The 26,625-nt window shown below is 39.3% G+C and overlaps 2 protein-coding genes across 2 annotated transcripts; one reads left to right on the forward strand and one right to left on the reverse strand.

Moving 5' to 3' along the window:
* LOC104586049 (NEFA-interacting nuclear protein) lies at window positions 1-12,520 on the forward strand. The gene is made up of 7 exons (XM_010243151.3): window positions 1-178; window positions 352-426; window positions 1,074-1,131; window positions 8,409-8,464; window positions 11,039-11,101; window positions 11,654-11,722; window positions 12,163-12,520. Exons 1-7 carry the CDS (start codon window positions 122-124, stop codon window positions 12,403-12,405), a joined length of 621 nt encoding a protein of 206 aa, XP_010241453.1. The 5' UTR covers window positions 1-121; the 3' UTR covers window positions 12,406-12,520.
* On the reverse strand, window positions 12,389-25,560 carry LOC104586050 (ABC transporter B family member 11-like). Its single transcript, XM_019200623.2, has 12 exons — window positions 24,815-25,560; window positions 24,242-24,296; window positions 23,900-24,075; window positions 23,568-23,789; window positions 23,219-23,457; window positions 22,577-23,102; window positions 21,707-21,980; window positions 15,958-16,841; window positions 15,344-15,610; window positions 14,939-15,202; window positions 14,163-14,456; window positions 12,389-13,283 (listed from the first exon to the last, which is right to left on the reverse strand). Exons 1-12 carry the CDS (start codon window positions 25,109-25,111, stop codon window positions 12,924-12,926), a joined length of 3,858 nt encoding a protein of 1,285 aa, XP_019056168.2. The 5' UTR covers window positions 25,112-25,560; the 3' UTR covers window positions 12,389-12,923.
* Window positions 25,561-26,625: the final 1,065 nt, after the last annotated feature.

Genomic DNA, 26,625 nt, shown 5'->3' on the forward strand with positions numbered 1-26,625 from the left:
CTCCCGCTCACCCACCCACCCTCCAACTTCAGAGTCAGATCAGACTATAAGAGGACCGAAAGAAGGAAAAAATTGAATTTCGAGTAAAAAGGAAAACGTAAAAAAGAGGGAACGAATCGACATGGAGCAGGAATCTAATGCCCCTATCAGGTTGATGAACTTCGTCTCGGAGGAACAGGTCTTGGTCACCCTAAGCCTTAATTATCGAATGTTTATTATGATTCAGTTCCGTCTGGAAACCCTAGTCTCTAGTTCTACTCTGGGAGTCGAAGTTATTATGCTCAAAACCTCAAACCTCAAGTTCAGACCTAATTTTTGATATATTTATCTGATTCTTTTTGGGCATTGCAGTTGGATCAAGCTAAGAAAACTAGGGGCGAGCGAGTTGAAGATGGCACTGCTCAGAGGGACAAACCGCTCTATGAGGTTTTATTCATATTTTCTTTTAATTTCAAAACGCGTTTAGTATGATTTCCCCTACCTATCTGATTAAATGATAAATAATGTATTTAATTATGTCTGTCATTTAAAAAGGAAAAAAAGAAGTTGAAAGTGGCACTTCGTTAAAAAAAAACTAATGATTTAAGTGGAAGATTTGATTTCTCGACTGAAATTTCTTATACGTTCATGTTAGATTCTAATAATATTCCTTCTTCTAAGTTCGTGCGCAATGGCGTTGGTAAGTAATATATATGCAAATGGAACATATTGATTCTACACAGGTATTTTCTTTGAGTGGTACGGCAAGCTAATTTCTGTTTCTGGACTCGTCATTCCATCTTTCTGGAAGCATACATAAGTGACGTCTCTTCTTAAGTTTTGCTAGGTACAAGGGAAGCAATGTATATTGACCATTACCTAGATCTATATCATTTTCTGATGTGAACTGTGTGAGCAAAGGCTTCTTTATAGCATCAGAAAAGATTGAATCTGGTTTAATGTCTTTTAAAAAGTGTTTTTTTTTGCCTTAGCACGGCTGATCTTTTTACATAGCGGAAATTAGGGAAATGTTTTTATTAGCACAAAAGGTCTCACATGTTTATTGGTTTTAATTAGTTATTCTTTTGCTGCAGATCTTAAAGGAGAATAAAGACAAGCGAGATGCAGAATTCAATGAACGGTTTAAGCACAGTAAGTAGTCTTAACTCAATTTGATGAAAAGATATTTATTAATTTTTACTCATTAAGTAGAAACATCTTAGTGTTATGTTGGAGCTTAAGATGCCTACCATTAAGCATTAGGTCAATGACTTGTGGATCATTTAGCCTCAGTGGATTTCATGTCTGTCTTCTTTGATTTGTATTTATTTATACTGAACTTGTGGAGACTACCAATTAATTGAGCAGAATTGTTTTCTCATTTAACTCAACTAACTTCTAATGTGTTTGGCATGTTAATACTTTTCATGTGAGAAAAAAAAGCCTGTTTATATCCAATTCATGCCAAGTTTTTTTTTTTTTTTAATATTTTAATTTCGTTAGTTAGTATATAGAAAATTGTAACATCCCAGTCCAAGGATCTTTCCAACATGTTATGTTTATGACATTTGTAATGTAAAATGCCCTGTCTCTGTGGGAAGATTAGAAGCCATTTAAAGGTGATAATTTAAAATGTCTAAATGGGGAAGATACAGTAGTAACCCAACAAATTAACTTTGTGTATTCGTTTCTTTGGGATGCTTTTTTATTTACTTCATCTTGGAGACTTGGAGTTGTATGTATTGGTGATTTCTCATCACCCTATTTGATGTCTTTTTTTTCTTATTAATAAAATTTTTTCTTTTATTTATTACCAAAAAACCCAACAAATTAAGAATCAAAGAGCTCAAGAGTCTAGAAATATCAGGTCCAGACGACCTAGGAATTGGCACCTAGAGATTCAACTAGGATGTGACACCTTTGGTTGATCTTCTACTAGGGTTTTTCAACTTAACATCCTCAAGGAATTAGCATAAAGGGATTGTACTAGGAATCATCTCATTTCACCATTGCGGAGTTTGCATCTTCAAAGTGTCCAGTGTGTTAAAAGTGCAAAGGGCATTTTTGCACCTGATGCGCAAGGTGAGGTGCATGCCTTTTTGAAGCAAGGCACAAAATTTTAAAACAAAATCAAAATATATCAAGAAAACATTAAAATTAAAAATAGTTATTAATTAAAAATGTGCAACTTTGCACTAGAGAAACATTACTTTGGACTGTATGGGAGGAAAAAAATGCAAGAATATTTGAAGAAAAGGAGAGGGGGAAGGAAGCCTTGGTAGAAACAATTACCTTGAGGGTGGCACATTGGGCAAAGAGTTTGAAGCTGTTCTTAGATTTCAAGATCGAAGACTTCTTCAGAGCTTGGGGTGTTATTGCTGCATCCTCAACCATAAGACAAAGATCTGTTGGGACTTGGTCTCCCCCAATAATTGGCTGGAAGAAATTGAACTTTGATCTGTTTTGGTAATCTGGGCCCCTCAGGTATAGGGGGGGGGGAATTAAGGATGAAGAGGGGAACATAGTTGCTTTATACTTTGGCCCTGTGGAGCAAGGTGATGTGGCAAGATCAGAGTTTTTGGCTGCAGTTTATGGGGTTGAGAAGGCAAAAGAACTGGGTATTAGTAGGCTGATTATTGAGGGAGATTCAAAAACTGTGGTTAAGTGGCTGGTTAAGAGGGAGGGGGTGGCTTAGCATTTGAGGAATGATTTTAAGAAATTCAAATGGTTGTCACAGGACATGTCAATCCAAGTGAGATGGGTGAGGAGAACTGCCAATGGCTTGGCAGATAGCCTAGCCAAGCAATGGGTACATAGAACATATATGTTTTGGGCTCAAATGTAATTTGTATTTGGACAACTTCTAAAGTTGGTTTCTTTCACAACTTCTTGTTGTAATCCTGTTTTCTTCTAATTAATAAAATCTTTTTTTTGTATTGCAGCTGTTGCTGATAAAAAAAAGTGCAACGTTATTTCTTTCCCGATTACATTATTTCAAATAGCTAATATGATGTTAAACATCTTTCATTCTTAATTCTTTGAGCCACCTTTGTACCAAGCCCAAACAAGTCTTTTTTTGTAGGGATTAAGAATTTAAGACCCTAACATAGACTTGTTTGGGGTACAGGGGCAGAGCTCCCAGCCAAGCAACTGTGTTTCAAAAAGCGCAAAGTTTAGCAAAGCCTGAGCTGAGGTGCAAGGCATGCCAGCACTCAACTTTTCATACTTTACAATGCACCTCACTTGTTGATGCTGTTCGATCCGAGGTAGTTCTTGAACCGAGGTCGTAGTCAGATAATCCTGCCAATTGGGCAGAGTCGAGGTGGAAGGAAGATGCCACACTCCAAGATCTTAAACCAAGAATGAAGTCAGAGGCCCGAGTAGGTACTCCGATGCTCAAGTCAGTTGAGATTAGTGGGTGGTTGGGCCGAGCAGTTAGAGAACGGTACTGGTCCGAGTAAAGTAACTGTATGGAAGTCAAAAGTCAGATCCCCTACCTTGAGCGGGAGGTACCTTTTTATAGCCGAAGATCCATGTCCTGGTCGGATGAAGCTTCCGGGGTTGTCGGGATGAGATTGCCTGCCTAGGTCTTTGGGATAAGACCTAATCCCTAGCGGAGTTGTCCTCATTCATACGACAATCTCCTGTCTTGGTCACACTTATCCATATGACATGGTGCCGACATGGCCAAAGTGATAAGGCGGCCGCGGAGGTGACACGGCGCACCCGGGACTAGCTCAACCATAACCCAAACACCATTCCTCCAGTTCCGAAGTCGAGGAGTGTAGTGTTCGGCCGCAGTGTGGTGTGGAAGAGCTCTTTGGTTCTCGGCTGAGGAACTTAAGTCTGAAGTTGGTTGAGCACACCATTTGAGTAGAGGAACTCAGAATTGAACCAAATTTCTGGGCGAACCGACCGACTTGACGCTCGCGTCATGCTGACGGAAATGGCGCTTTGCCTTCTCAAGGTTACACGCGTGTGAAGGTCAGAGGGTGGCGTTTGAACTATGCCGTTGATTTGGGTTGTTGGAAGCCCTATAAAAGGGGGTGAAGAGCATTTCCCCTTTGTCATTTGCGAGGGTAGTACTTGCAAAGCTCGACGAGAAGTAGTCTTTGGCTACCCGGTGTTTGCTTCAGTTCCGTAGTCTTAACCTTCAAAGTTTGGTAAGATGTCTTCCTCGTCTGCTGACTTCTCCCGCTCTTCTTCCTCTTCTTGTGCTTCTTCTTTTGCTTCCTTTTCTTGTTCTGAGTCGGAGCTTGGGACTTTGTGGGGTTTGGTCCTAAGCGGGTTGTCAAGCCGAGGAGGCTGAGGCAGGTCTGTCGACTAGGGAGGTCGACCTTCCTATGCGTGTTGGTCATTGGTTTGGGGCCATGCCGTGCTGCTTGACACCCGGGGATGTAGCCTGGATTCGAGCACTGTATTGCATTCCGGAGGAGTATGAAGTTAGGTGTCCAAGAGTTGGTAAGAGGCCCATGGATGCTTGGCCGGGCGAGCTTTGTGTGCATGAGCATAGCCTGATATCCGGGCTAAGATTTCCACTGAGTGAGGGGGTCATCGAGGTGTTCAGGTGGTATCGGGTACTGCCTGTTCAATTGATGCTGAACTCCTTTAGGTTCCTGATCAGCCTTCTATCCTATTGCTTCAACCATGGCCTCGAGATTACCCTGGGGATGGTTTTCTATTTCCTTTAGCTGAAGCACCACCAACAGGGGTATTATTACTTCTCAGCTTGGCAACGCATCAAGGTGTTGGTTGGGATCCCGTCCTCGGTGAAGCACTAGAAGGAGAAGTTCTTCTTTGTGTGTTGTTCTGGAGGCTCACCTCTGTTGGCCGAGCTCCAGAAGTCAAGGACAAAAGGTGAAGCAGCCCGATTTGGCCCAACTCACCGAGGAAGAGAGGGCATCGATAGGAATGATTGAGGAGGTCCATATGATGCATTATACGTCCTTCTCGATGTTGGTCCACACCGGGCTGATGAGCGAGGAAGCCGGTCTGTTTGTCGCTTTGGCTTTGTTGATCCCTTTTCTTTTCTGAGCTGTTTGACTTGGTACTGATTTGTTTCTTGATTTGTGCAGGTCCTGAGATGGTGAGTCATGAGGAGATTATTTGTCGCATGAGGGCTGCGGCGGATAGGCGCAGCCGAGGTGTTCAGGGGGCCTAGCCTCAGTCCGAGGGAGTGCAACCGATGTCTGCCGAGCGGACTCCCGGGTAGTAGAAGAGGTCGAGGCAGGCCGAGGAAGAGGTCATGGTAGTTGACCCAGAAGAGGGCACTCAGGCCGTCCACCCCCTTGCGGGACAACACATCAGAGGGTTGCAATCCGGTTATTTACATGCTGTAGTGGAGCGTTCGGACTGAGGATAGTCTTGAGACGACAGGCGTTCCCGTGGAGTTAAGTAGCGGGGCTCGTGCTTCAGATGGCGTCGATAAGTCTTCCTTAGTTATTTTTGCTTTGGTTGGTTATTTTCGCTGTACTGACACTTGTTTCGTTTTTGTAGAGTGCTTGCTCTCAACGATTGTAGTGATCGATCATCTTCGGACGATGAGGCATCTTTACGAGATAGAGCAGGCCGAGGTCGAACGTACAAGGGCTCGGTTGGCCGAGCTTGAGGCTACGAGTGCGAGGTTGGCCGCGCTAGAGGCTGAGAATACTGAACTAAAGCCTGACATCGAGGAACGGTTTGACACTGTCCGCAAGTTGAAGAGCCGTGTCACCGATCTCAAGGGCATGCAAGAGGTGCTGAAGAAGGAGGCCAATGAGCGAGTGGCCCGGGCCGGAGAGGATTGTTGCCCGGTTCAAGGCCTCGGAGGAGTACCACCACGAGATGGACTACTTTGCGTCGCGCTTCTGGGAGGCGGGGTTCTACCTCTGTTGGGACAAGGTCTTGTGTTGGCTTCCTGATGCCGTCAAAGTTGTGTAGGGTTTAGGCCCGTATGATCCCGATACCCCTACTGAGGATAACGTCGTTGCTGTCTACGTGCCTGAGGAGGCTGAGGAGCGCCCTACCAAGGAGTGAGGTGTTCGCTTGCTATCGTTGTTGCCAACTTTGTTTTGTTCTTTCGACGCTTGTTCTATTTTTTGTTATTGATGTACACAACTTGGTATGTCGAGCTTTTACACGTAAAAATTTCTGATAACTAATAGAAAAGACGCTTTTTGGTTTTGAGCTTATGTTCCTTGCATATTTCCAAGCTTTTGTGGTTAATGGGTGTTGAGCTTTCTCGTTGATATTTTCGTCGAACTTAGTTGTGGGTCTTCGCCTTCTCCTGGCCGAGGTCTTCAGTCTTTAGCTTTCGTTGGTCGAAATGCTTCCGATTTCTCGTCGTTTGGGGATGCTTAGTTTGCATTTGATCTCGAAGAGCCTTACGCTCTTACTAGGTTGGCCGTTCCTTGGCTAGCTCTGGTCTGACGGTTCGTTATCAGGGTGCGGAGTTAGGTGACCGTGCTCTGGCCTTTGGAGGCGGGAGCGTTCTTCCCCGCTTTGGGCTCTGGCCACTGTTGGCTGAGTCAACTTACTTGATTGGTTATGTGTTGCCGAGCTAGCGCGTGGCTATGTGTTGTAGGCTTTGACTGTTTAAGGGTTAGCTGAGTCAGTGCACGGGTGTTCCAACCGTTTGAGAGTTCGGCTGGACGATGTGTGTTGCGCGACGTATGTTGTGCGATGTGTCATGCAGTGTGTGTTGTGCGGTGCGTGTCGTGCAATGTGTGTTGAACAACTGAGTGCCAAAAAATTCTATCTTTATTGATCTTGAACTACTGGTAGCACATTCGTAGGTTCCCGGTATTCCAACTCCTCGGTACAAGCCTTCCGTCGAGGTCTTCTAATTTGTAGGTACTGGGTCCGAGGACTTTGGTGACTCGCACAGTGGAGGATTGCGGTGAGAGTGGGATCCCCGAGATGGAGATTGGCCTGTTGATCGTTCAAATGTGTTTCTTGGCATCTTTCTTGATTGTGCGGAAGGAAGATTTGGAATGGCTTTTTGTGCGATTCCCACAGACGGTGCCAAGCTGGTGCTGTTTGATTCGAGGTAGTTCTTGAACCGAGGTTGCAATCAGATTATCTTGCCAACTGGGCGGAGCCGAGTTGGAAGGAAGATGCCACGCTCCAAGATTTGAAACCAAGAATGAAGTCAGAGGCCCGAGGAGTTATCCCCGGGTAGGTACTCCGACGCTCAAGTCAGTCGAGAATAGTGGGCGGTCGGGTCGAGCAGTTAGAGAATGGTGCTTGTTCGAGTAGAGTAATGGTATGGAAGTCAAAAGTCGGATCCCCTACCTTGAGCGGGAGGTGCCTTTTTATAGTCGAAGATTTGTGTCCTAGTCGGATGAGGCTTCCGGGGATGTCAGCATGAGGTTGCCTGCTAAGGTCGTTGGGATAAGACCTAATCCCTAGCGGAGTTGTCCTCATCTGTACGACGATCTCCTATCTTGGTCATGCTTATCCATATGATGTGGTGCTGACGTGGCCGAAGTGATAAGGCGGCCGCAAAGGTGACACGTGGCACCCGGGGCCAGCTCAACCATAACCCAAACACTTGTTCCTAGGCTGCTTTTTAAATCACTGGGAATTCTTACAATCTATACCACACAAGAGGAGAACTGAAGACAATTTTGTTCTCAAACTCATACTCATTTTTTAGCAACATTTTAGACCATATGTAAACTTATTTCCTCCATCTAAAGGACTTGTAAAGTTTGAACATCGTATGCATAAATACAAAGGATTTCAAATGTAACCAAGACTTCTAAAAGCTTATATGGTAGATCCAAAGACTGATAACTTTTGCCTCGGAGGCTCTGTTTGTTTCATCATAAATGGGTTGATGATCTTTCAATTCTATAACATTTTAATTATATTTATGTCACTTTTATGGCCAAAATTTTGTTTTCCTACCCTTTTAAATGAAAACAATGCAGCCTAAAACCAAATTCATTTTTGAAACACTTGTGCAACGATTCCTACAACTAATAAGACTAATCTTTTTTTTGGTAGAGAACTAATAAGACTAATCTAAAATTGCAAATAACCCCTAAAATGGTAATTTCTGTCACAAAACCATACCTTGTCCCTATTTTGGTGATAACTCACTTTATTCATGTTTGAACCTCATGATCTTGGGCTTGCTGAATATTTAGTTGAATGTACCCTATTATGATTTATGAGACTAACTCACTAAAATGAAACAAGTTCTCAAGTTTTGACATTGACGTTTTAGATTGTCCTACAAGTGCCTAGAGCAAAAAATTATTAGGCCATAGGTAGAGTGACAGTCTAGAGGTGTTTGCATCTTTTTCTTCCTTAGGAAGTCCAACTTCCCAAGTAGTTGATACATGACATGGGATAGTGGATGCTCTACTTTTTGCATCATTGGGATTTGTGAATGTATATCATGTGTATGTGACAAGCTGATAAGTGGACTATTTGAATTACAGGACCACCCAAAGCCCTTGATGAGGATGAGACAGAGTTCCTAGACAAATTGGAGATGGTGAGCTTGGGTTTTAAAGCAATTAGCTAACTGGGTATGCCAGCACCAACAGGCTAGGATCATAATTGTGGCATGCCTATATTTGAAGCACAAGGCCATTTTACTATTGCTTATAATAATGAATTTGAGAATGATCGATAACAATTCCAAAAAATTGTTCAATATTTGGTTGTTGTGACATTGGTGTTCCCTTAAAGTTATTGCTGCTCACTTGCTTGTATGGTTGGTAGAGACAGTTTTTGAAGGTAGGTGGTTGCATACAATGTGTTGCTCACTTGCCAGCACCAACAGGCTAGGATCATAATTGTGGAATGCCTGCTATTTGAAGCACAAGGCCATTTTACTATTGCTTATAATAATGAATTTGAGAATGATCAATAACAATTCCAAAAAAATGTTCAATATTTTGTTGTTGTGACATTGGTAGACAGTTTTTGAAGGTAGGTGGTTGCATACAATGTAGTTGTAGTATTTCACAGGGAAATGTTGCTTTCTCCATGCTTGCTATGTCTATCTGTTCCTGCAAAGTCATTTATTCTTTATGCCAATTTGCAATTACTTTTGTTCATTGTAGATATCGCCAGATGTTGGGTTCTCTATGCTATTTTTCCCCTGCATGCCCAGACACACAGAGAAATAAACAAACAAGATAAAGGAAGAAGAAAAGGAAAGTAGAAAAATGCAGTGGCAAGTAGGATCTGATGGACTTGTGTTATAAAGCAATTAAGCAAAGTAGCAGATGTTATATTTAAATAGCTAAATAATCTCTGCTAAGAAAAGTTCAGTATTTTAATATATTAAAATAATATATTCAATGTGTCAATAAATCTCATTTGGGCTTGTTGACTTGGACTATTGGACTATCAAAATTGCAATTCATGTACTGTGTCTTGGTCTGGCTTATTTTAAAACCTTTTGGTGTCCAGCATTCTAGCTTTGCATTTAACATATCTTTAGCATGAAGACTATATTATCAACACGTTAGGATTGTGATGCAGTAGGGCTGGAAGAAACTAACACAAGACAGAAAGAGAGAGGAAGAGAGAGTAGAAAGGGTAGAGAAAGAGAAAAGAGAAAGAAATCCCAAGGAATCACTCCAAGGGGTCCTAGAATCACTCTAGGGTTTGTAGGAATCACTCCATGCAGAAAGAGAGCTCTTAAGAAATCTTCATTCATTCATTAGCCTCAAAAGAAAGAGAATACATCTATTTATAGAGTGACTTGTGTGGCCCGGAACACTGTTCACCATAACTACAAAAAGTGCCACTCTTTGTCTTGTGCATCAAGAAATACAATAACTTTCTATCTACTAATGCAAAGAAACTGAAAATTGAAAGACAAGCACTACTAAGCTATAGGAACAAGATGCTATAGCCCAAGTCCACATTGGGCTGGACAAAATGACGAAAATACCTTTGACCAGATCAGTCCAAGTCCCAAGAGTCTTCTCCATACCAAATCAGAACCTGTTTGTTGGCCTTCTTACGAGAATAGGTCTTAATGCATGGACCGATCCCCATCAGATTGCCTCTTGAAAATGCTTTTAGTTAATTCATCCATAAGTGATGTCTATATATTGGATATCTTGTTACTATTATGCTTTGAACATGCTGACTATGAAGAAATATATTTTTATGCCACTTTAATTGCTTTAGTGATATTTTCATAGTTTTCATAGATTCTATTGTTGGAGTCCGCTTTTGACAAGTCATTAATTAAAGTCCAGACAAATGGATACTATCTTCTGACTATAATTTGGGCAGGTTAATTTGGTTAAGGTGACCTACTATTATAAAAATACCTAAAACTGAAAAGTGTTTTTTAATCTTTGTAGTACCTACTTAAGCCAGATTATTATTATCTGTTGTACAGTTCTACCAACTTAAACTGAATTATGACTATTTTTATATTTGTTGATACATGGTGGGTTTTCTGAGATTTTTTCCATTTCTAACCTAAACTGTAGGGGTTAATTATTTTGCCTGTTTTATTTGTTTCTGTGGAGGAGCAAGTTTCAATCATCTAAGCTTAAATAGCTGCGAGAAGGCATAGTTAAGTTGGGATTGCTTTGATATGGTGTTATGTACTCATAATTTAACAATGGATATGGCACTGAAAAGAACAGAATGGTAAAACAGGATTCATGTGGTTGACCCCATACAGTTTACAAGGCTTACATGATGATGTTGTGCATGGGTTTATGTGACATATAACTAATACAACTGTTACAAATAAATGGACATTGTGTTTTCATTGATCATTTTCATCTTTCATGGAGCATAATATGCTTTATATATTGGTAAACTTTGGGTTGCACTTTCTGCTATGTTTATTGTCTATGGACATTGCATGTTCATGAGTGGTGTACTTGTATGCATGCATCACCAATTAAAAAAAGAAAAACCTTATCTGCTTGAATGCGTGTTGGTTCCTCTTGCACTGTAAGAAAAAGCACCAGCAATGCAACAAAGTTCAGTTGTAACTGTGTCTTCAAGTGAATTTTTTCAAGTAGGCAGTTTCATTCCACAAGTTTTTTTCCTTCCCTTTCTTGAGTTTGATGATTGTTTTATGTAGTCAAGGAGGGAATATGAGCGGCAAGTGGCTGATGAAGAAGCTGAACAACTCCGAAGTTTCCAGGTAAGTTTGCTAGCCTATCTTTAGTTTTAGTTTTAGATGTTTTATGTATTAAGACAAATAAATATGCATTGACATATTTCTGGGTCCAATAAAAAATTGACATATTTCTGGGAACATTTTAGTTTGCTTTGTTTTCCTTGGTATGGAATGTGATTCTTAAAGGGTAGCAGCTAATAAAAGAATAACTTGAAAAGAAACAGATATTGCAAATTAATGTTAGTTTGACATTTTGCATGTTGGTTAATGGTTATTGCATTTCTTTCTCTTTTATTGTAATAAGTGCCTAATGATTTTTTTTTTATTACATTACTGAGAAGTATTGTGATTACTGTCCATATTATCCTAATCATCTTTACATGGCTAGATAATGTGATGAGATGAACATAGTCTATTAAAAATTGTGCTTGGATCTTGGGCTGTGGCATCTATGTTTGGCCTATGAGTTATCTTGGCCTCTTTTTTGGTTGGAATGCTAGATCCTATGGTTTCTTGAATAAGATGGTGCTTCTTTTTATTCTTATCATGCTTACACTGTTGTGGTTTCATTTTCAGGCAGCAGTGGCAGCCCAGTCATCCATTGTATATGAGCTTAAGGAAACACCTACTGTACCTAAAGTTGAGGTCAGTTGTCAATATATTCTTGTATGCTATAGAGAAAATATAAGGGAAACAAAAAGAAGCAAAGATAAATAAATAAAAGGAGAGGGGAAGAACAGGAGAAGATTCATGAAAGAAAGAAACAAGAAACACCTTAAAAATCAATCAAGAGCTTTTATCATGATATAATTGTAGATGCATCATGCACATAGGTCTCATAAGTCATAATCATCTATTTCACAGAGCCATTTACAGATCAACTGCCATATTTTTACTCTTAAAAAGCTGTGTGTTACATGTGAAACTTTCAGTTTTCTTGTATACTGTATGGTATCACCCTTTGCATGTCTAGTCCGTCTGCATTGCTGAGTATTTGGTCTGTTTTCCTTGGAATATATCTGATTTGCACCTCTTATTATCCTACCAATCAAATTAGAAATTCATTTATACTTGGCTACTTGCAGGAACATAAGCCACTTGCAAGGAAGAACCCACCAGCTCGCCCATTAGGAGGATTGATTATTAAAGTCCAACCACAGGCAAAGAAGGCAAAGGCAGATGAAATGAGTTCAGAAAAATCTTCAGACAATGTAAAAACAACTAACGATGACACTGGCAAGTCAACTGAGATTTTTAAGGGGGCTCTCGGTCTCGGAATCGGAGGTCTGGTGTCATACAGTGATGAGAGTGAAGATGATGATAGCTGACCTCCTAACTTTATTCATGTTATCTGATTATATTTCACTCTGGAAATCAATCAACTCTTTAAGCACATTTTGCTAATTATATGAGGACTTTCCGAGTCCCAAATATGCTTCAGTATGTCAAATTGCGTAGGTATGTATCATAGAGTTTTTTGATCTTTTTTTTGGAAGCGCAGAGTTCTTTGGTCTCATGTCATGTATGGTGTACCTTCCTCATCCAACTAATACGAGAAGAAATTAATGTCATTCAATGCTTCTACTGGGTTTAGGTCTGTCTGGTCCTGGTGAGGTTCCATCAGCAATAAAATCAGAATAGAAAGAGATAATTCGTTTTTTAAACTTTCATTGATTAATTGCTTGTTTAGCCTACCCCAATTCACAAATCATTTGGGAACTAGAGCACTAATTGCATCAGGCGAGAGGGAATGGTAGGAAAGACAGTCAGAAAATTAACAACCATGCTCCTTGATCTGAAAATGTTAGAAACTTAGAACGAGAAACTGATTACAAGAAAATGAGGATCAGTTGGATGATGAAGCACTCGTGTAAAGTGATACTAATGATGCATAAGCACCATCCTTTACATTGATTAGAGTTTCATGGTTCCCTTTCTCAACGATAACTCCATTTTTAACCACCACAATTACATCTGCATCCTTGATTGTGGATAATCGATGGGCCACTACAACTGTGGTTCGGTTCACCATTACTTGGTCCAGTGCATCTTGTACCACTCGCTCGGATTCAGCATCAAGTGCGCTTGTCGCCTCATCTAACAGTAAAATCTTGGGTCCCTTCACTATTGCACGTGCGATAGCAACCCGTTGCTTCTGCCCTCCCGACAATTGGACACCTCTCTCTCCTACCATGGTATCATATCCCTGCATTTTCAGTTTGTAAATAGTCATTGTTTGGATCTATTCTACCAATAGAGTTGGACAGAGTTGAGAAGTCTAGGGATGGCAACCGGCGGGTTTGGGGAGGGTTTTGTAAATTTTCAATCCTATCCGTTTTCTTAAACCTTTCAACCCGTAGCGGGTTGGGTTTTGAGAATCCAAACCCTTCTCGCATATGAAAATGTATAACCCTCTCCGACCTTACACTCCCTGCATTCAAGGATAGGGCAGATTGGGTTTAGAACCCACATCTAGTAATCTATTATTTCTTATTATATATAAGCAATAAATAAGTAAAATAATACAAATAAATATCAAAATTTTCAATTATTTTTATTAAAACATGTAAAACTTATATGCTTTCCAACAATGTGAGGGTTGGATTTAGTCTAGTGCCATACCCTACCTGTATCAGTACAAGTTGTAGAATCCCAAAACCCATCCTTCAAGGCAAAGAAAACAAAAAACACCCACCCATTGGGGCTGTACCCACCTGGTAGGACAGAAATTGCCATCCCTAGTAATGTCATACTTTCTGATAAGCCTGATACATCCTTAAGAATAGTAAAAACTCCCCCCTCTCTCTCTGATGGGTTCTCTTACTGTTGGGTTCTCTTATTCTTTCTATCTCCCACCTCGACCCTGTTTTCAATTGATCAAATTTCTCCAACTTTCTTCCATACCTTTCTCTCATCTGTGCCAATAAAGACACTGATGAATCAAATATTTGCATCATTTCTAGTTGCAATTTCAATGCATTGATGGAGTCAAATCCATTGGCCTTATTGGTTGTAGGATGCAAGGTTAAACTGTTTTAAGATCATTTTATGTGAAAGTGCAACCACTGGGTTACAGTATTCTAACCTGTTGCAATCCACTGACGAACTTGTGGGCGTTTGCCATCTCCGCTGCTGCTAAAATCTCAGCCTCTGTTGCATTTCCTTCCTTTCCATATGCAATGTTGGCCCAGATTGTGTCATTGAATAAGACAGGTTCTTGGCTTACAAGACCCATCTTCTGTCTCAACCACTTCAACTGTAGCTTTTGAATTTCAACTCCATCTAGCATAATGTGACCCGAGTCAGGGTCATAAAATCTCTGCAACAAGGAGATCACTGTTGATTTCCCACATCCACTTTCCCCAACAAGTGCGACAGTCTGAAATTCATTTAAAACGTTAGGTTTTTGGCCTTCTTGGCTGTTTAATATGATCACTAAACTTCAACTAACATGAATTGGAAAACAAGCGTTAGAATTGTAGTCTATCTACTGATAAGATCATGTTAGGTGTTGGCTGTAGTTTCAGCTAACTGTAGGTGCATGCGAAGTGGAGAAAATGTTCTAGAACAAAGTATTTACATGTAGCAGATTGAAGTAAGACAGAGAAAAAACAGAGCAAGAGAAGGGCTGAAAACTTCTTCTTACATATGCTGGTTTTCTTGCTTAGAGTAATACAAGAAGATGGCTTCTTGAGCTAACCAAATAAAAGCTTCTTCTATACACCTCTTATAAGTTATAACTAACCCAGGTTAACAAAAAGTGAAAAAGGCCCAACTAAAATTACATGACAAAATAAACATAAAATAGTTTTAACTTTCAAACACATTAACTGTAACGGATCAAATACTAAGAATTAATACCTTATTGGAATGAATTGTCAAGCATAAGTCACGGAAGATTTGAACGTCAGGCCTTGTAGGATAACTAAAACTGACATGCCTAAATTCAATTTCTCCTTTCACATTTTCTAGTGTCATTCCAGAGATGTCACTGGGATCTATCTTTGACTTTCGGTCAACAATTTCAAATACTGAAGCAGTGGAAGCCTTGGCTTTAGTTGTATCAGGTAGCAAGGTGCTTGATTGGGATATTCCAACAGCTGCCATGGTGAGAGCAAAGAAAACCTGCAGAGAGAGAGAGAGAATCTCATTCCAATGAAACAGGTAGAGCATCTGAATTTTCAATGTATCATCATGTAATATATTTCCTCTTTGTTGACAACTTCTAAATTTTTGTGATCTTGATAGAGATGAGCATCAACTTACACGAAAAACATTCCAGAATGTTGTCTTGCCATCCTGAACGAGCCGTGCTCCTGCATAGAAACTGATTGAATAAACACTAAACAGCAAGAAAAAGGAGAGCCCGAACCCAATCCCACTAACTAAGCCCTGCCTTATCCCTGATTTCATCGGGCCTTCACATTTTGTTTTGTAGAGCTGCAACACCTTCTCTTCCGCACAGAAAGAAGCCACTGTTCTAATGCTCCCAACCGCATCATTAGCAACTTGACTTGCTTCTTCGTACATCTTCTGCAAATGTTTGAATTTGCATCTTCATCACTAACTAATGAACATGATCTGATAGGTTGGAGAATAGATAACTAGAAAATCTGATATTTATGATAGCTAGCCCACTAATATAAACTTCAGAAACTAGAAAATCTGATATGTTAAGAGTAAAATTCTGGTTTTGGTTTGAGACATGATCGAAAAGCTATCCAATGCAAGCACAAACTGATCTTAATTTCTGGTTCAGATAAGAATTCCAGCTTGTGCTGTATCATCATTATATTTCTTTAGTTGAAAGATTAATGCTATCTGTTACTGAGCATGCATTAGAGATAAGATGGAACTTCAACCATGAGTTCAGAAAGAACCTTTGCATCTGCACTGAATCCTTTAAGGAACTTAATTTGAGCCCATCCATTGACTCCTATCAGAGGTAGCAAAACAAGGATTATAAGAGCCAATTGCCAGTTTGCTTGGAAAGCAATAGCCAAACCAGCTATGGCAGTTGCAGTGTTCTGAACGAGCAGGGCAAGTGCATCCCCAACCAGACCACGGACCATTGCTGCATCTGTAGAAAGCCTTGCACCGATTGCGCCACTTGCATGCTCAGGATCATCAAACCAACTGATCTCCATGTAAACCACATTTTTGAAGCAAATTGATCGGATGCGTTTAATTAACCGGAAGCCAGCCACAGAAAAGAAGTACGTCCTTAATGGGAATAACACCAAGGATGCCAAACCCAGAACGACGAACATCAGTGCCCAGAACTTCGAGTCCTTCCTTAGCTTATTTGGCTGCTCAGAGAATGCTTTTATTGCACTGGAAATGAGTATACCAAAAACTGGAAGTATCACACCACTAGCTCCTGCTGATATAACGCCTAGTAGAAGAATTGGGATCTCTGGTTTATTGAGATAGGCAAGGCGTCGTAGTGGGACGTCCTTCATCTGTCGTGATAATGGTGGAGGTGGGGTTTTGGGTTCCGTTTCTGTAGTTTCGTGGATGTATCCACTGGGCAGACCAAACGAGCCTGTGAATGAATGGCGACTGCTATTTCCAATCCCAGATGAACCCCGACTTAAGGTTCGGCGAAAGGACATGCGTTGGCTAGAATGCTTAGAACCCGCTGTAATTTCCTGTTTGTCTTCATAATTTAAAGCTTGCTGTTCTGAATCTCGTCTCACTTCTTGCAAGTGTATCAGCTGGGTATATACTCCGTCAGGGTCTTTGATCAGCTCAGTGTGTGATCCTGATGATTTAATTTAACAAACGGATCAGTAATAATGATGGTTTGCGGATGATATAACAGTAAATACTGTAAAAAATATGATAGAAAAGACAGAAGAGAATTTAGTTGAACGAGAGAAAAGATTTTGTAAATGTATTATGCTATTTCTCTCTGATATCCGAATCAGTACAGAAGAGGGGTTTTTATAGTAGATGGAGTTGGTTGAAGGTGAACCGATTTACATTGAACAAAGGCTCACATTAACTCACCTAGGGAGCTGAAACGACTAACTTTGGAACTACCTACCTTTGGAAGATGCAATCGACGCACATTGGAATGAAGCGAACATTGGAAGAGAGTTTTACTGTATTTTCGAGAGGACTGATTCAATGATTATTGGAAATGTGTAGCAACATTTAATACTCCTCCTTGGTGCACATTTCAACAACTCCAATCATGTCTGGTAACAATTCGAACTTGCCTTTTGGTAGAGCCTTTGTGAATATGTCAGCTAACTGTTCTTCAGTTTTGCAATGTCTAAATTCTATTTCTTTGTTTCCTTTAGCTTCTTTGATAAAGTGATACTTGATGCCAATATATTTGGTTTTGCTGTGAAATATGGGATTCTTTGCCATTGCAATAGCTGATTTTCTATCGCAGTAGATTTCAGTAGCACCAACTTGTGGTTCTCCCATGTCATCAAATATCCTTTTGAGCCATATAACCTGGCTTGTTGTTATTGCTGCTGCAATATATTCTGCTTCAGCTGATGATTGGGCAACATTTGCTTGCTTCTTTGAAGCCCAAGAAAATATCCCTGATCCAAGTGTGAAGCATAACTAGATGTACTTTTCATGTCATCTACTGAACTTGCCCAGTCACTGTCTGTGTAGCCAATGAGCTTAGAGTCATCTGTGACTCTGTACCAAATTCCATAGCTCTTTGTACCTTGCAAATACCTTAGTATTCTTTTAGCTGCTCCATGGTGGACTTGACTTGGATTCTGCATGAATCTTGATAGTAGACTAACTGCATACATGATGTTTGGTCTTGTAGCAGTTAAATAGAGAAGACTTCCAATCATACTTCAAAATTGTGATTCATTTGCCTTTGGTGAGCCATTTTCCTTTTTGAATGCTTTAGTGTTGTCTAATGGAGTGGAGACTGTTTTGCACCCCTCCATTTTGAATTTCTTCAAAAGAGTTTCTGTATACTTCTTTTGTGAGATGAATGTCCATTCTTCTTCGTGAGTTATTTCAATTCCAAAAAAGTAGTGCATTAGGCCCAAATCAGTCATCTCAAAAGTCTTCATCATGTATTCTTTAAACTTCTTGACCATCTTCTCATTATTTCCAGTATAAATAAGATCATCAACATATAGAGAAACAATGAGAGTGTCATTTGTACCTTGAGTTTTGATGTAGAGTATTGGCTCACTATAGCTCATCCTGAATCCTTGCTCCAAGAAGTAATTGTCGATTCTGCTGTACCAAGCTCGTGGAGCTTGTTTTAAGCCATATAATGCATTCTTTAATCTGAGAACTTTGTCTTCTTGTCCTTGCACCACGAACCCTTGAGGTTGCTCCACATAGATTTCCTCCTTAAGATAGCCATTGAGGAATACAGATTTTACATCAAGTTGAAAAGTTTTCCATTTCTTCTGTGCAGCTAGTGCTATCAATGCCCTGATTGTGTCAAGGTGAGCAACTGGAGCAAATGTCTCATTGTAGTCGATACCGTATTATTGTGAGTATCATTTGGCAACTAGCCTTGCTTTAAGCTTCTGGATTGAGCTATCTGAGTTAAGCTTTGATTTGTAGACCCACTTAACTCCAATAGTGTCTTTGTCTTGTGGACGATCCACAAGCTCCCAAGTTTCATTTTTTTCGATCATTTTTATCTCTTCATTCATAGCTTTTCTCAATTTTTCTTCTTTAAAAGCTTCTTCAAAGCTTTCTGGTTCTATGATCATCAAGTTGCATGTTTCATATATTTCCGTTAAGGATTTAGTTCGCCTTGGTGGTGAGTCCGGAGTAGACTGTGAAGCTTGTTCCGGTTCCGATTGTGTTGGCGAATTGATTTGATCACGATCTTCTTCAATTCTTTGACTTGGTAATATAGGCAAGTTGATAGTCTTTCTTTCAACTTCTTTTGTCTCCCAATTGTATGTAGCATCCTCGTCGAAGCTTATGTGTCGACTAATTATGAGTTTTTCTTTCCTTAAGCTATAGACTCGATAGCCTTTTGATTGAGTGCCATAGCCTAAGAAAATTCCTTTCTCAATCTTCTTATCCAATTTGCATCTTTTCTCTTGTGGGACATGTGTGTAGCATATGCATCCGAAAACTCTGAGATGCTTTGCTGATGGCTTTTGCCCACTCAAAGCTTCAATTGGTGTCCTATCTTGCACAACTTTAGTAGGACATCTGTTGAGCAGATAGATAGCAGTGCTTACTGCCTCTGCCTAGAAAATTTTGGGAAGACCTTTTTCCATGAGCATGGCTCTTGCAGTCTCCATAACTGTTATGTTTTTTCTTTCGGATACTCCATTCTTTTCTGGAGAGTACCCGACTGTAAGTTGATGCTCCATGCCTTCATCTTCACAGAACTTGTTGAATTCATTAGAAGTATATTCTTTGCCTCTGTCACTTCTTATGGTCTTGATGTTGTGACCACTTTGCTTCTCAACACGGGCTTTGAATTTTTTAAAAATATAAAAAATCTGCGATTTTTCTCGCAAGAAATAAACCCATGTCATTCTAGTATAATCATCAATGAAGAGGATGAAATACTTGTTTTGATTATTTGACGGAGTACGCATTGACCACAAACATCTGTATGAATTAACTCCAATGGCTCTTTGGCTCTCCAAGCTTTGCCGGATGGGAAGGGATGTCGATGTTGTTTTCCGAGCATACACCCTTCACAAACATTGTTGAACTCCTTGATAGCTGGTAGGTCACGCATCATGTTCTTCTGCTGAAGAATCCTTAATCCATGGAAATTAAAGTGTCCGAATCTTCTAATGCCATAGCCACGACTCGTCCACTTGTGCTTGCATTGCTATATAACTTGCATCTTTCCATTGAATGGGGAAGCATCTGTTTTCTGTCATTTTTGTTTTTGCAATTTCAAGGGACTTGTCTTGCTTATCATAGATTGTGCAAGAGTTTCCCTCAAAATGTAAAGAGTAACCTCTTTCTATCATTTGGCCCATACTGAGTAGATTTTGATCAATATTGGGGACCAAAAGTACATCATTTATGTATTTCTTGCCTTGTTTGGTGTCAACAACAATTGTGCCTTTGCCGGTTGCTTCCATGAAGTCGCCGTTACCAATTTTGACTTTTGTCTTGATTTTATCAAGACTATGAAAATGCTTTCATTTTTAGTCATGTGGTTACTACACCTACTGTCAAGATACCAAGTATCATTTTTTTTCTTCTATTGCAGAATGACAAGTATAAAAGAGATTATTTTCCCCATTTTTCTTTTCTGAAAAATTAGCTTGATGGGTTTTCTTGAATCTACAATTTTTTCAACATGGCCAAATTTTTTACAGTTTTGGCACTGTGGTTTTCCTTTAAACCAGCAATCTTTCTCCAAGTGGTTGCTCTTCTTGCAAATACCACATGAAGAATACTTGTCATTATTTTCTTTTGGTTTTCCTTGTGACTTTCTTCCATCAACTTTTGGTTTATGAGACCGCAGATTAACTTTAGACTGAAAGGCAGCTTCAACCGAATTTTCATTATGCCTGTCACGCCTATTTTCATATGTCTCGAGAGAGGCCATCAATTCAGTTGGTGATAGTGTTTCTAGATCCTTTGTTTTTTCTATCACCGGAATTATTGGATCATATCTCTCTGTACAAGAGATTAGAATTTTTTCGACTATTTTCTTGTTAGAAATAGTCTCCCCATAGGCTCTCATTTGATTTACTATTTCTTTTATTCTAGAATAGTAATCTTTTGCAGTCTCATTATCCTTCATCTTAAGATTTTCAAAAACCCTTCTAAACTTCTACAATTTAACAGTGCGTACCTTGACAGATCCTTGAAACTCCTCCTGCAGTGTATCCTATGCTTCTTTCGTAGTTGATGCGCCCATGATTCGAGGAAATATCTCCTCAACCATTGCTTGTTGCAAGCAGAATAGTGCTTGACAATCCTTTTGTTGATTCTCTTCATAGATCTTTTGATTTGCTGAAAGAGTAGAGGTGTCTTCAGCAATGCAGAATCCTTCCTCAACGATTCTCCATAAACTTTGTGACAAAAAATAGGTCTTCATTTTGATGGACCAGAAGCCATAGTTTTCTCCATTGAAGATTGGAAGAGAAAGGGTGGAACGATTGGCTTCTGCACATATAATGTTTAGAAGAAATCATGCCCAAGAAATTGATCGAACGAGCTCTAATACCATTGATGGTTTGCGGATGATAGTAACAGTAAATACTGTAAAAAATATGATAGAAAAGACAGAAGAGAACTTAGTTGAACGAGAGAAAAGATTTTGTAAATGTATTATGCTATTTCTCTCTGATATCTAAATCAGTACAGAAGAGGGGTTTTTATAGTAGATGGAGTTGGTTGAAGGTGAACCGACTTACATTGAACAAAGACTCACATTAACTCTCCTAGGGAGCTGAAACGACTTTGGAACTACCTACCTTTGGAAGATGCAATCGACGCACATTGGAATGAAGCGAACATTGGAGGAGAGTTTTATGTATTTTCGAGAGGACTGATTCAATGATTCTTGGAAATGTGTGGCAACATTTAATAAATAAGAGCTAAGTCTTTTTTCAAACTGTTATTAAAGAAAATCTGTATCTAAGGAATAATAATGCCAGAGTTGCAAAGTAAAGGTTCTGAAAAACTTGTTACCTTTCTCTACGATCTTTCCTTGATGAATGACAGCGATCATATGAGCATTCCTTACCGTAGTCAGGCGATGGGCAACAATAACGGTGGTTCTGTTGGCCATAACCCTCTCCAGTGCCTCTTGCACAATTCTTTCAGACTCTGAATCGAGTGCACTTGTGGCTTCATCTAGAAGTAGAATTCGTGGGTCTTTTAAGATTGCTCTAGCTATGACAATTCTCTGCTTCTGCCCTCCAGACAGCTGAATTCCATGCTCACCAACTAATGTGTCTAGTCCCTGAATACAAAAAACATAATATGTATTAGTATCACATTTGGAAAGACAAAGAATCATATTGAGTTTTTGGGGTCTAGTCTTTAAGGACAAATACCGTTTGGTAAGCGGTTTGGTCCATTGGGCTTTTAAAAACACGTTTAGAGGCTATTTATCACGCAGAAAGACCAGAAAGCTAGCTTCTTTCTGAAATTTGGCGCTTTCGGTCTTCTCAGGTCTTTCCGTGCACATGTCTTCTCATCTTTCTAGTTTTTGATTACCAAATGGAAAAAGACCGATTTTCGGTTTTCCAAGCTTGGCAAAGCCCAGAAGATGGCGTGGAAAGACGTGCCAAAGGCGGCCAACTCTTTTCATGTTTGAGCACTACCTACTAGGATGTTTATGTTTTTGATGTATGCTGAATTTAATTTGTTCCCATTCATGCATCCTAAATTGTATTTTCTTTTGGCTCCATTTTTAGAAGGAGTATAAATAGAAATGTGTAGAGTGCAAAAGCTTTTATTTTGTTCCAGAAAAGAAATGGAAATAAAAAAAATTAGAGCAGATACTATATATAGCAATAAGAAGTAATTAAGCCAAAGGATAAAGAATGTTAGAACCTGAGGCAGTTTATCTATGAATTTAGCAGCATTGGCAAGTTCAGAAGCAGCTTTAATTTCTTCCAGGGTTGCACCAGGCTTCCCATAAGCAATATTGTCTTTAATGCTAGCTGCAAACAGCATAGGTTCCTGGCTGACAAGCCCGGTCTTCTCTCTTATCCATCTTAGCTGAAACTCCCTGAGATCTATACCATCTATCAGAACTTCACCTGCTTGTGGGTCATAAAATCTCTCAATCAGGTTGATCACAGTTGACTTCCCGCTCCCACTGTGCCCAACCAAAGCTGCAGTTGTTCCACTGTGTATGAAAAGAGAGAATCCACTGAAAATCTGCTCACTTGGTCTAGAAGGATAACTGAAGTAAACATCCCTTAATTCGATATCTCCATGAATGTCATCTAGTATCTTTCCGCTAGTGTCATAGGCATCGATCTCTGTCTTCCTCCTGATCGTCTCAAACATCTTGAATGCTGCAGCTTGTCCAGCTGCAAATGCATTCGTGCATGGAGTCGCTTGCCCTAAAGACCTGATGAAGAATTACCCAATAACAATTATTAATTAATGTCAGAATTCATTAATGGAGCTCATCAAAATTCTACTACCAGCAGAGAGTATATTTTGAAGCTTGGAACTTATGTTTACATGGAGCCAGACAATACTGCAACCATTACATTAAGGACATCTCCTGCTGTATATCCTTTGTCAAGTATCATCTTCCCACCATACCACACAGCCAAAGCATAACCGCCGAACATGATAAACATAACTGCACCAAGACCTAATCCTGCGACCAACCCTTCGTGAACACTAGAGTTGTAGGCGTTCATGAGAGATTTTTCGTATCTGCTTATTGCTTTCTTCTCCCCTGTAAATGATGCAACCTGTAGAAAATCGTGGTGGTCATCATATATATATACTTGATCAAACCAAAATGATGAAAACTTATTTAATTTACTTGGTGTATATCCAATTTCTGGCAACAAAAACATACTGTTCTGATCGAGCCGATTGTCTGTTCTACCACTTTTGCTGCTTCTGAATAAGCAGTTTGTCCACGGGATGCCGACTTTGCTATGATAATGGACATGATTGCACCAGAGATGACAAGAGGAGGAATAGAGGATAACATGACAAGAGTGAGAAGCCAACCTTTGATGAAAGCTATAACATAGCCTCCAAAGAATGTCGATACCAGCTGTATAAATTTTCCAACCTGAAAAATCAAAAGCCATCATCGATCGATCAGTTATAGTTTTGAAATCAAACCTTGATCAGTTGAATGGACCATATTTAATTTGAGAAGGCTTGAGATCATATATATACCTTCTCACCAATGGCATCTTGAATGAGTACAGTGTCACCCGACATCCTCTCAACAACTTCTCCTGTGTTTGTTTCCTTGTCAAAGAAACTGATTTCTTGTCTCAATATTGTTTTCAAGTATAAACCCCTTATTCTTGACGCCTGTCTCTCCCCTGTGATCATCCAGCACGCCACCTCTGCAAAATATAACAAAAGAATATTTATGGGTTCAATTCAAACTGTAACTCAATTGGTTTTAGATGTTGTGGAACTTCCTTGGTTTGCATTTTCAAATTAATCCCTCTGCCCCTATGGAAGAATGTGTGTGTACACATATATATGTATAGAACCCAACATACTCACGTAAGAATGCTGCCACGCCTGCCCCCACGGCCAGGTAAACAAGATTCAGACAGACCTGACAAGTGACAACACAATTAGTAAGATGGAATTGGAAAAGGTTTTGCCCATGTCGAATCTATTATTTTCCATCGAACTGATTTCCTAGCTGTGTTTGGTTGTGATGCAAACTCAAATGCAAATGTGTACTATGGGTACATAAATATCCCAGTTCAACGTTTGTATTGCAAACAAACACAGCCTATAATACAGTGTCTCAAGAAACAACATATTTTGATTTAATATCAACGTGTGTGATTATAACATGTGTGCTCAGTGTGTGTGTGGATTGGGCCTGAAGTATTAGCCCAGGCTTGTGGGCTGAGGCAGGCCTGGTCTCCTGAGAACACAAAACCTAAGGCTGAAAATGACCACCCCTTATTAGTAGACTGCAGTGAAATTCAGAATTCTGCAGTGGGGTGCAATAGTGTACTTTTTTTTCATTCAGATATTCACTTAAATAATAACAATGCTTTGGGTTAAAACTTAAAAATAAGCTCCAACAGTGATGTCAAAGCTTGTGTGACATATACATACCTTAGATATTTCATGGACTACATTTTTGGTTCCCAGGGTATCTCTAAAAGAATCAACTATTTGCCCAAACAGCACGGTCATAAGGGGCAAGGAGATTCCATTTGCAATGGCAGTTATTGTACCCACAATCATCAATGTTACATCTATAGAGTCTGCAAATGAGAAGAGTTTGTAGTATGGAACGGTGTTGAACTTCTCTTCTCCTTTGTCCTCCAAATCTTCTTCATGATGGGTATTTCCTAAGCCTTTCTCCTCCCTTATCGTTGTCGTCTCTGAGGTTGCATTCTCTTCATCCATTTGCCTGCAACAAGATCTGAACTCCTTTTTATGCAAGAAAATATAGTCGAATAAGCAGAAGAATTGTTTAGGCCCTGTTTAGTTCGGGGGAATAGGGGTCTGGTATCAGAATCGGGATGGGCTATTCTGGTTCTAACTATTTGGTTGAGTGGAATCAGAATCCCATTTTCATGCTTGTTGGAATAGCATTTCCTCATTTGAGGGAATGGCTATTTCCTACCATTCCTGCTGATTCTAATTCTAATTCCCATTCTTATTCCTGTCTGAACCAAACAGACTATGAAAATAGACTATTTCAATTCTGATTCTGGCTATGAACCAAACGGACCTTAGATATAATTAATTAATATGCTCGGTAATAATATGATCAGACCAACAAGAATTTTGGAAACTATTTGAGGTCTCAATGTCTTAACTCCAAATTCCAAAATAAAAAATAATGGCATTTTAAACCCTGATTTCTATTTAATCTCACTAAACCAATGTCTGATACTGTTAATTAATTTCCACATAAAAGCTATCTGTAGACAAGTAATCTCTATACAACCACAACTATAATACCATAATCCAATCAAGAATAGAAAGTTGTAATCAACCATATGTATACAATCAAAAGGGTTCATATCTGTGTATTGTTGTGTGCAAAGAATAAAAATGATTATCCCCATTCACAAATCATAGTGCAAAAACGTAATACATACAATGAAAAAAAAGAAAAGAAAATAAATTAAACCCTAAACTAAAAAAAAGTGGTGGAATTCATAATATATAATATAAAAAAAGAAAGAAAAGGACCAAAGACCAATAAAATAAATAAACGTAAATGGTCTGTGTGTAAGCCTATAAGATGTAAGAGGCAGAATTATGCCTGGCTATACAGAGAGACATGATCTCTGGCCATTAAGAGATTTGATCACTGAAGGAAATTGTTTTTAGATTCTCCGCGTCTATGCGATTATGCCCAACTGATAAAAAAATAAATAAATAAAGGAACTGGAATTACATTATCCTCATTTAAATTCAACTAGTTAATTAGAGAAAGAGAAAGTTGATGGAAAGTTCTCAATAAATTTTGTAAAATCCTTTAGGCTGTATTTGGTTTGAAGGAAAAAGTGGGGAAAGGAAAGGAAAGGTAGAAACCCATACAAGGTTTGTAAAGGTTTCCCTACCTTTTCTTCCTTTCCCTATTTTTTCCTTTAAACCAAACATAGCCTTAAAAATAAATTTTCACTCAACTTTGTGTTTCTCTCGTACTTTTCTATTAAACCAAAGACAAAGTTTAAGTAATTATGTTCCTTCTCTCCTAGAAATTAACCTTATTCAACCACCAGTGAATACTGTTCTAACTAATAAAAACATCATAAACAAATTAATCACATCTCTCTCACGAAGGTTAATTAATTTAATGTACTGTATCCAAAATAGAATGAAGATTAAAAGTCCTACAAACTGTATACAAACAACAAAGATTTCATATATATATATATATATATATGTCTGTATCTGATCAGAGA

The sequence above is a fragment of the Nelumbo nucifera genome, chromosome 4, assembly GCF_055504915.1.
Source record: "Nelumbo nucifera cultivar China Antique chromosome 4, China Antique-T2T, whole genome shotgun sequence".
NCBI lineage: Eukaryota > Viridiplantae > Streptophyta > Magnoliopsida > Proteales > Nelumbonaceae > Nelumbo > Nelumbo nucifera.

Excerpts from the sequence above, each read along its gene's own strand:
- LOC104586049 (XM_010243151.3), top strand. The coding sequence starts at position 122 with ATGGAGCAGGAATCTAATGCCCCTATCAGGTTGATGAACTTCGTCTCG. Across the intron at positions 1,132-8,408 it reads CAATGAACGGTTTAAGCACA|GACCACCCAAAGCCCTTGAT; the intron begins GTAAGTAGTCTT and ends TTTGAATTACAG. Across the intron at positions 8,465-11,038 it reads TCCTAGACAAATTGGAGATG|TCAAGGAGGGAATATGAGCG; the intron begins GTGAGCTTGGGT and ends TGTTTTATGTAG.
- LOC104586050 (XM_019200623.2), bottom strand. The coding sequence starts at position 25,111 with ATGGATGAAGAGAATGCAACCTCAGAGACGACAACGATAAGGGAGGAG. Across the intron at positions 24,297-24,814 it reads TAGTCCATGAAATATCTAAG|GTCTGTCTGAATCTTGTTTA; the intron begins GTATGTATATGT and ends GTCACTTGTCAG. Across the intron at positions 14,457-14,938 it reads TGACAATTCATTCCAATAAG|ACTGTCGCACTTGTTGGGGA; the intron begins GTATTAATTCTT and ends AATGAATTTCAG.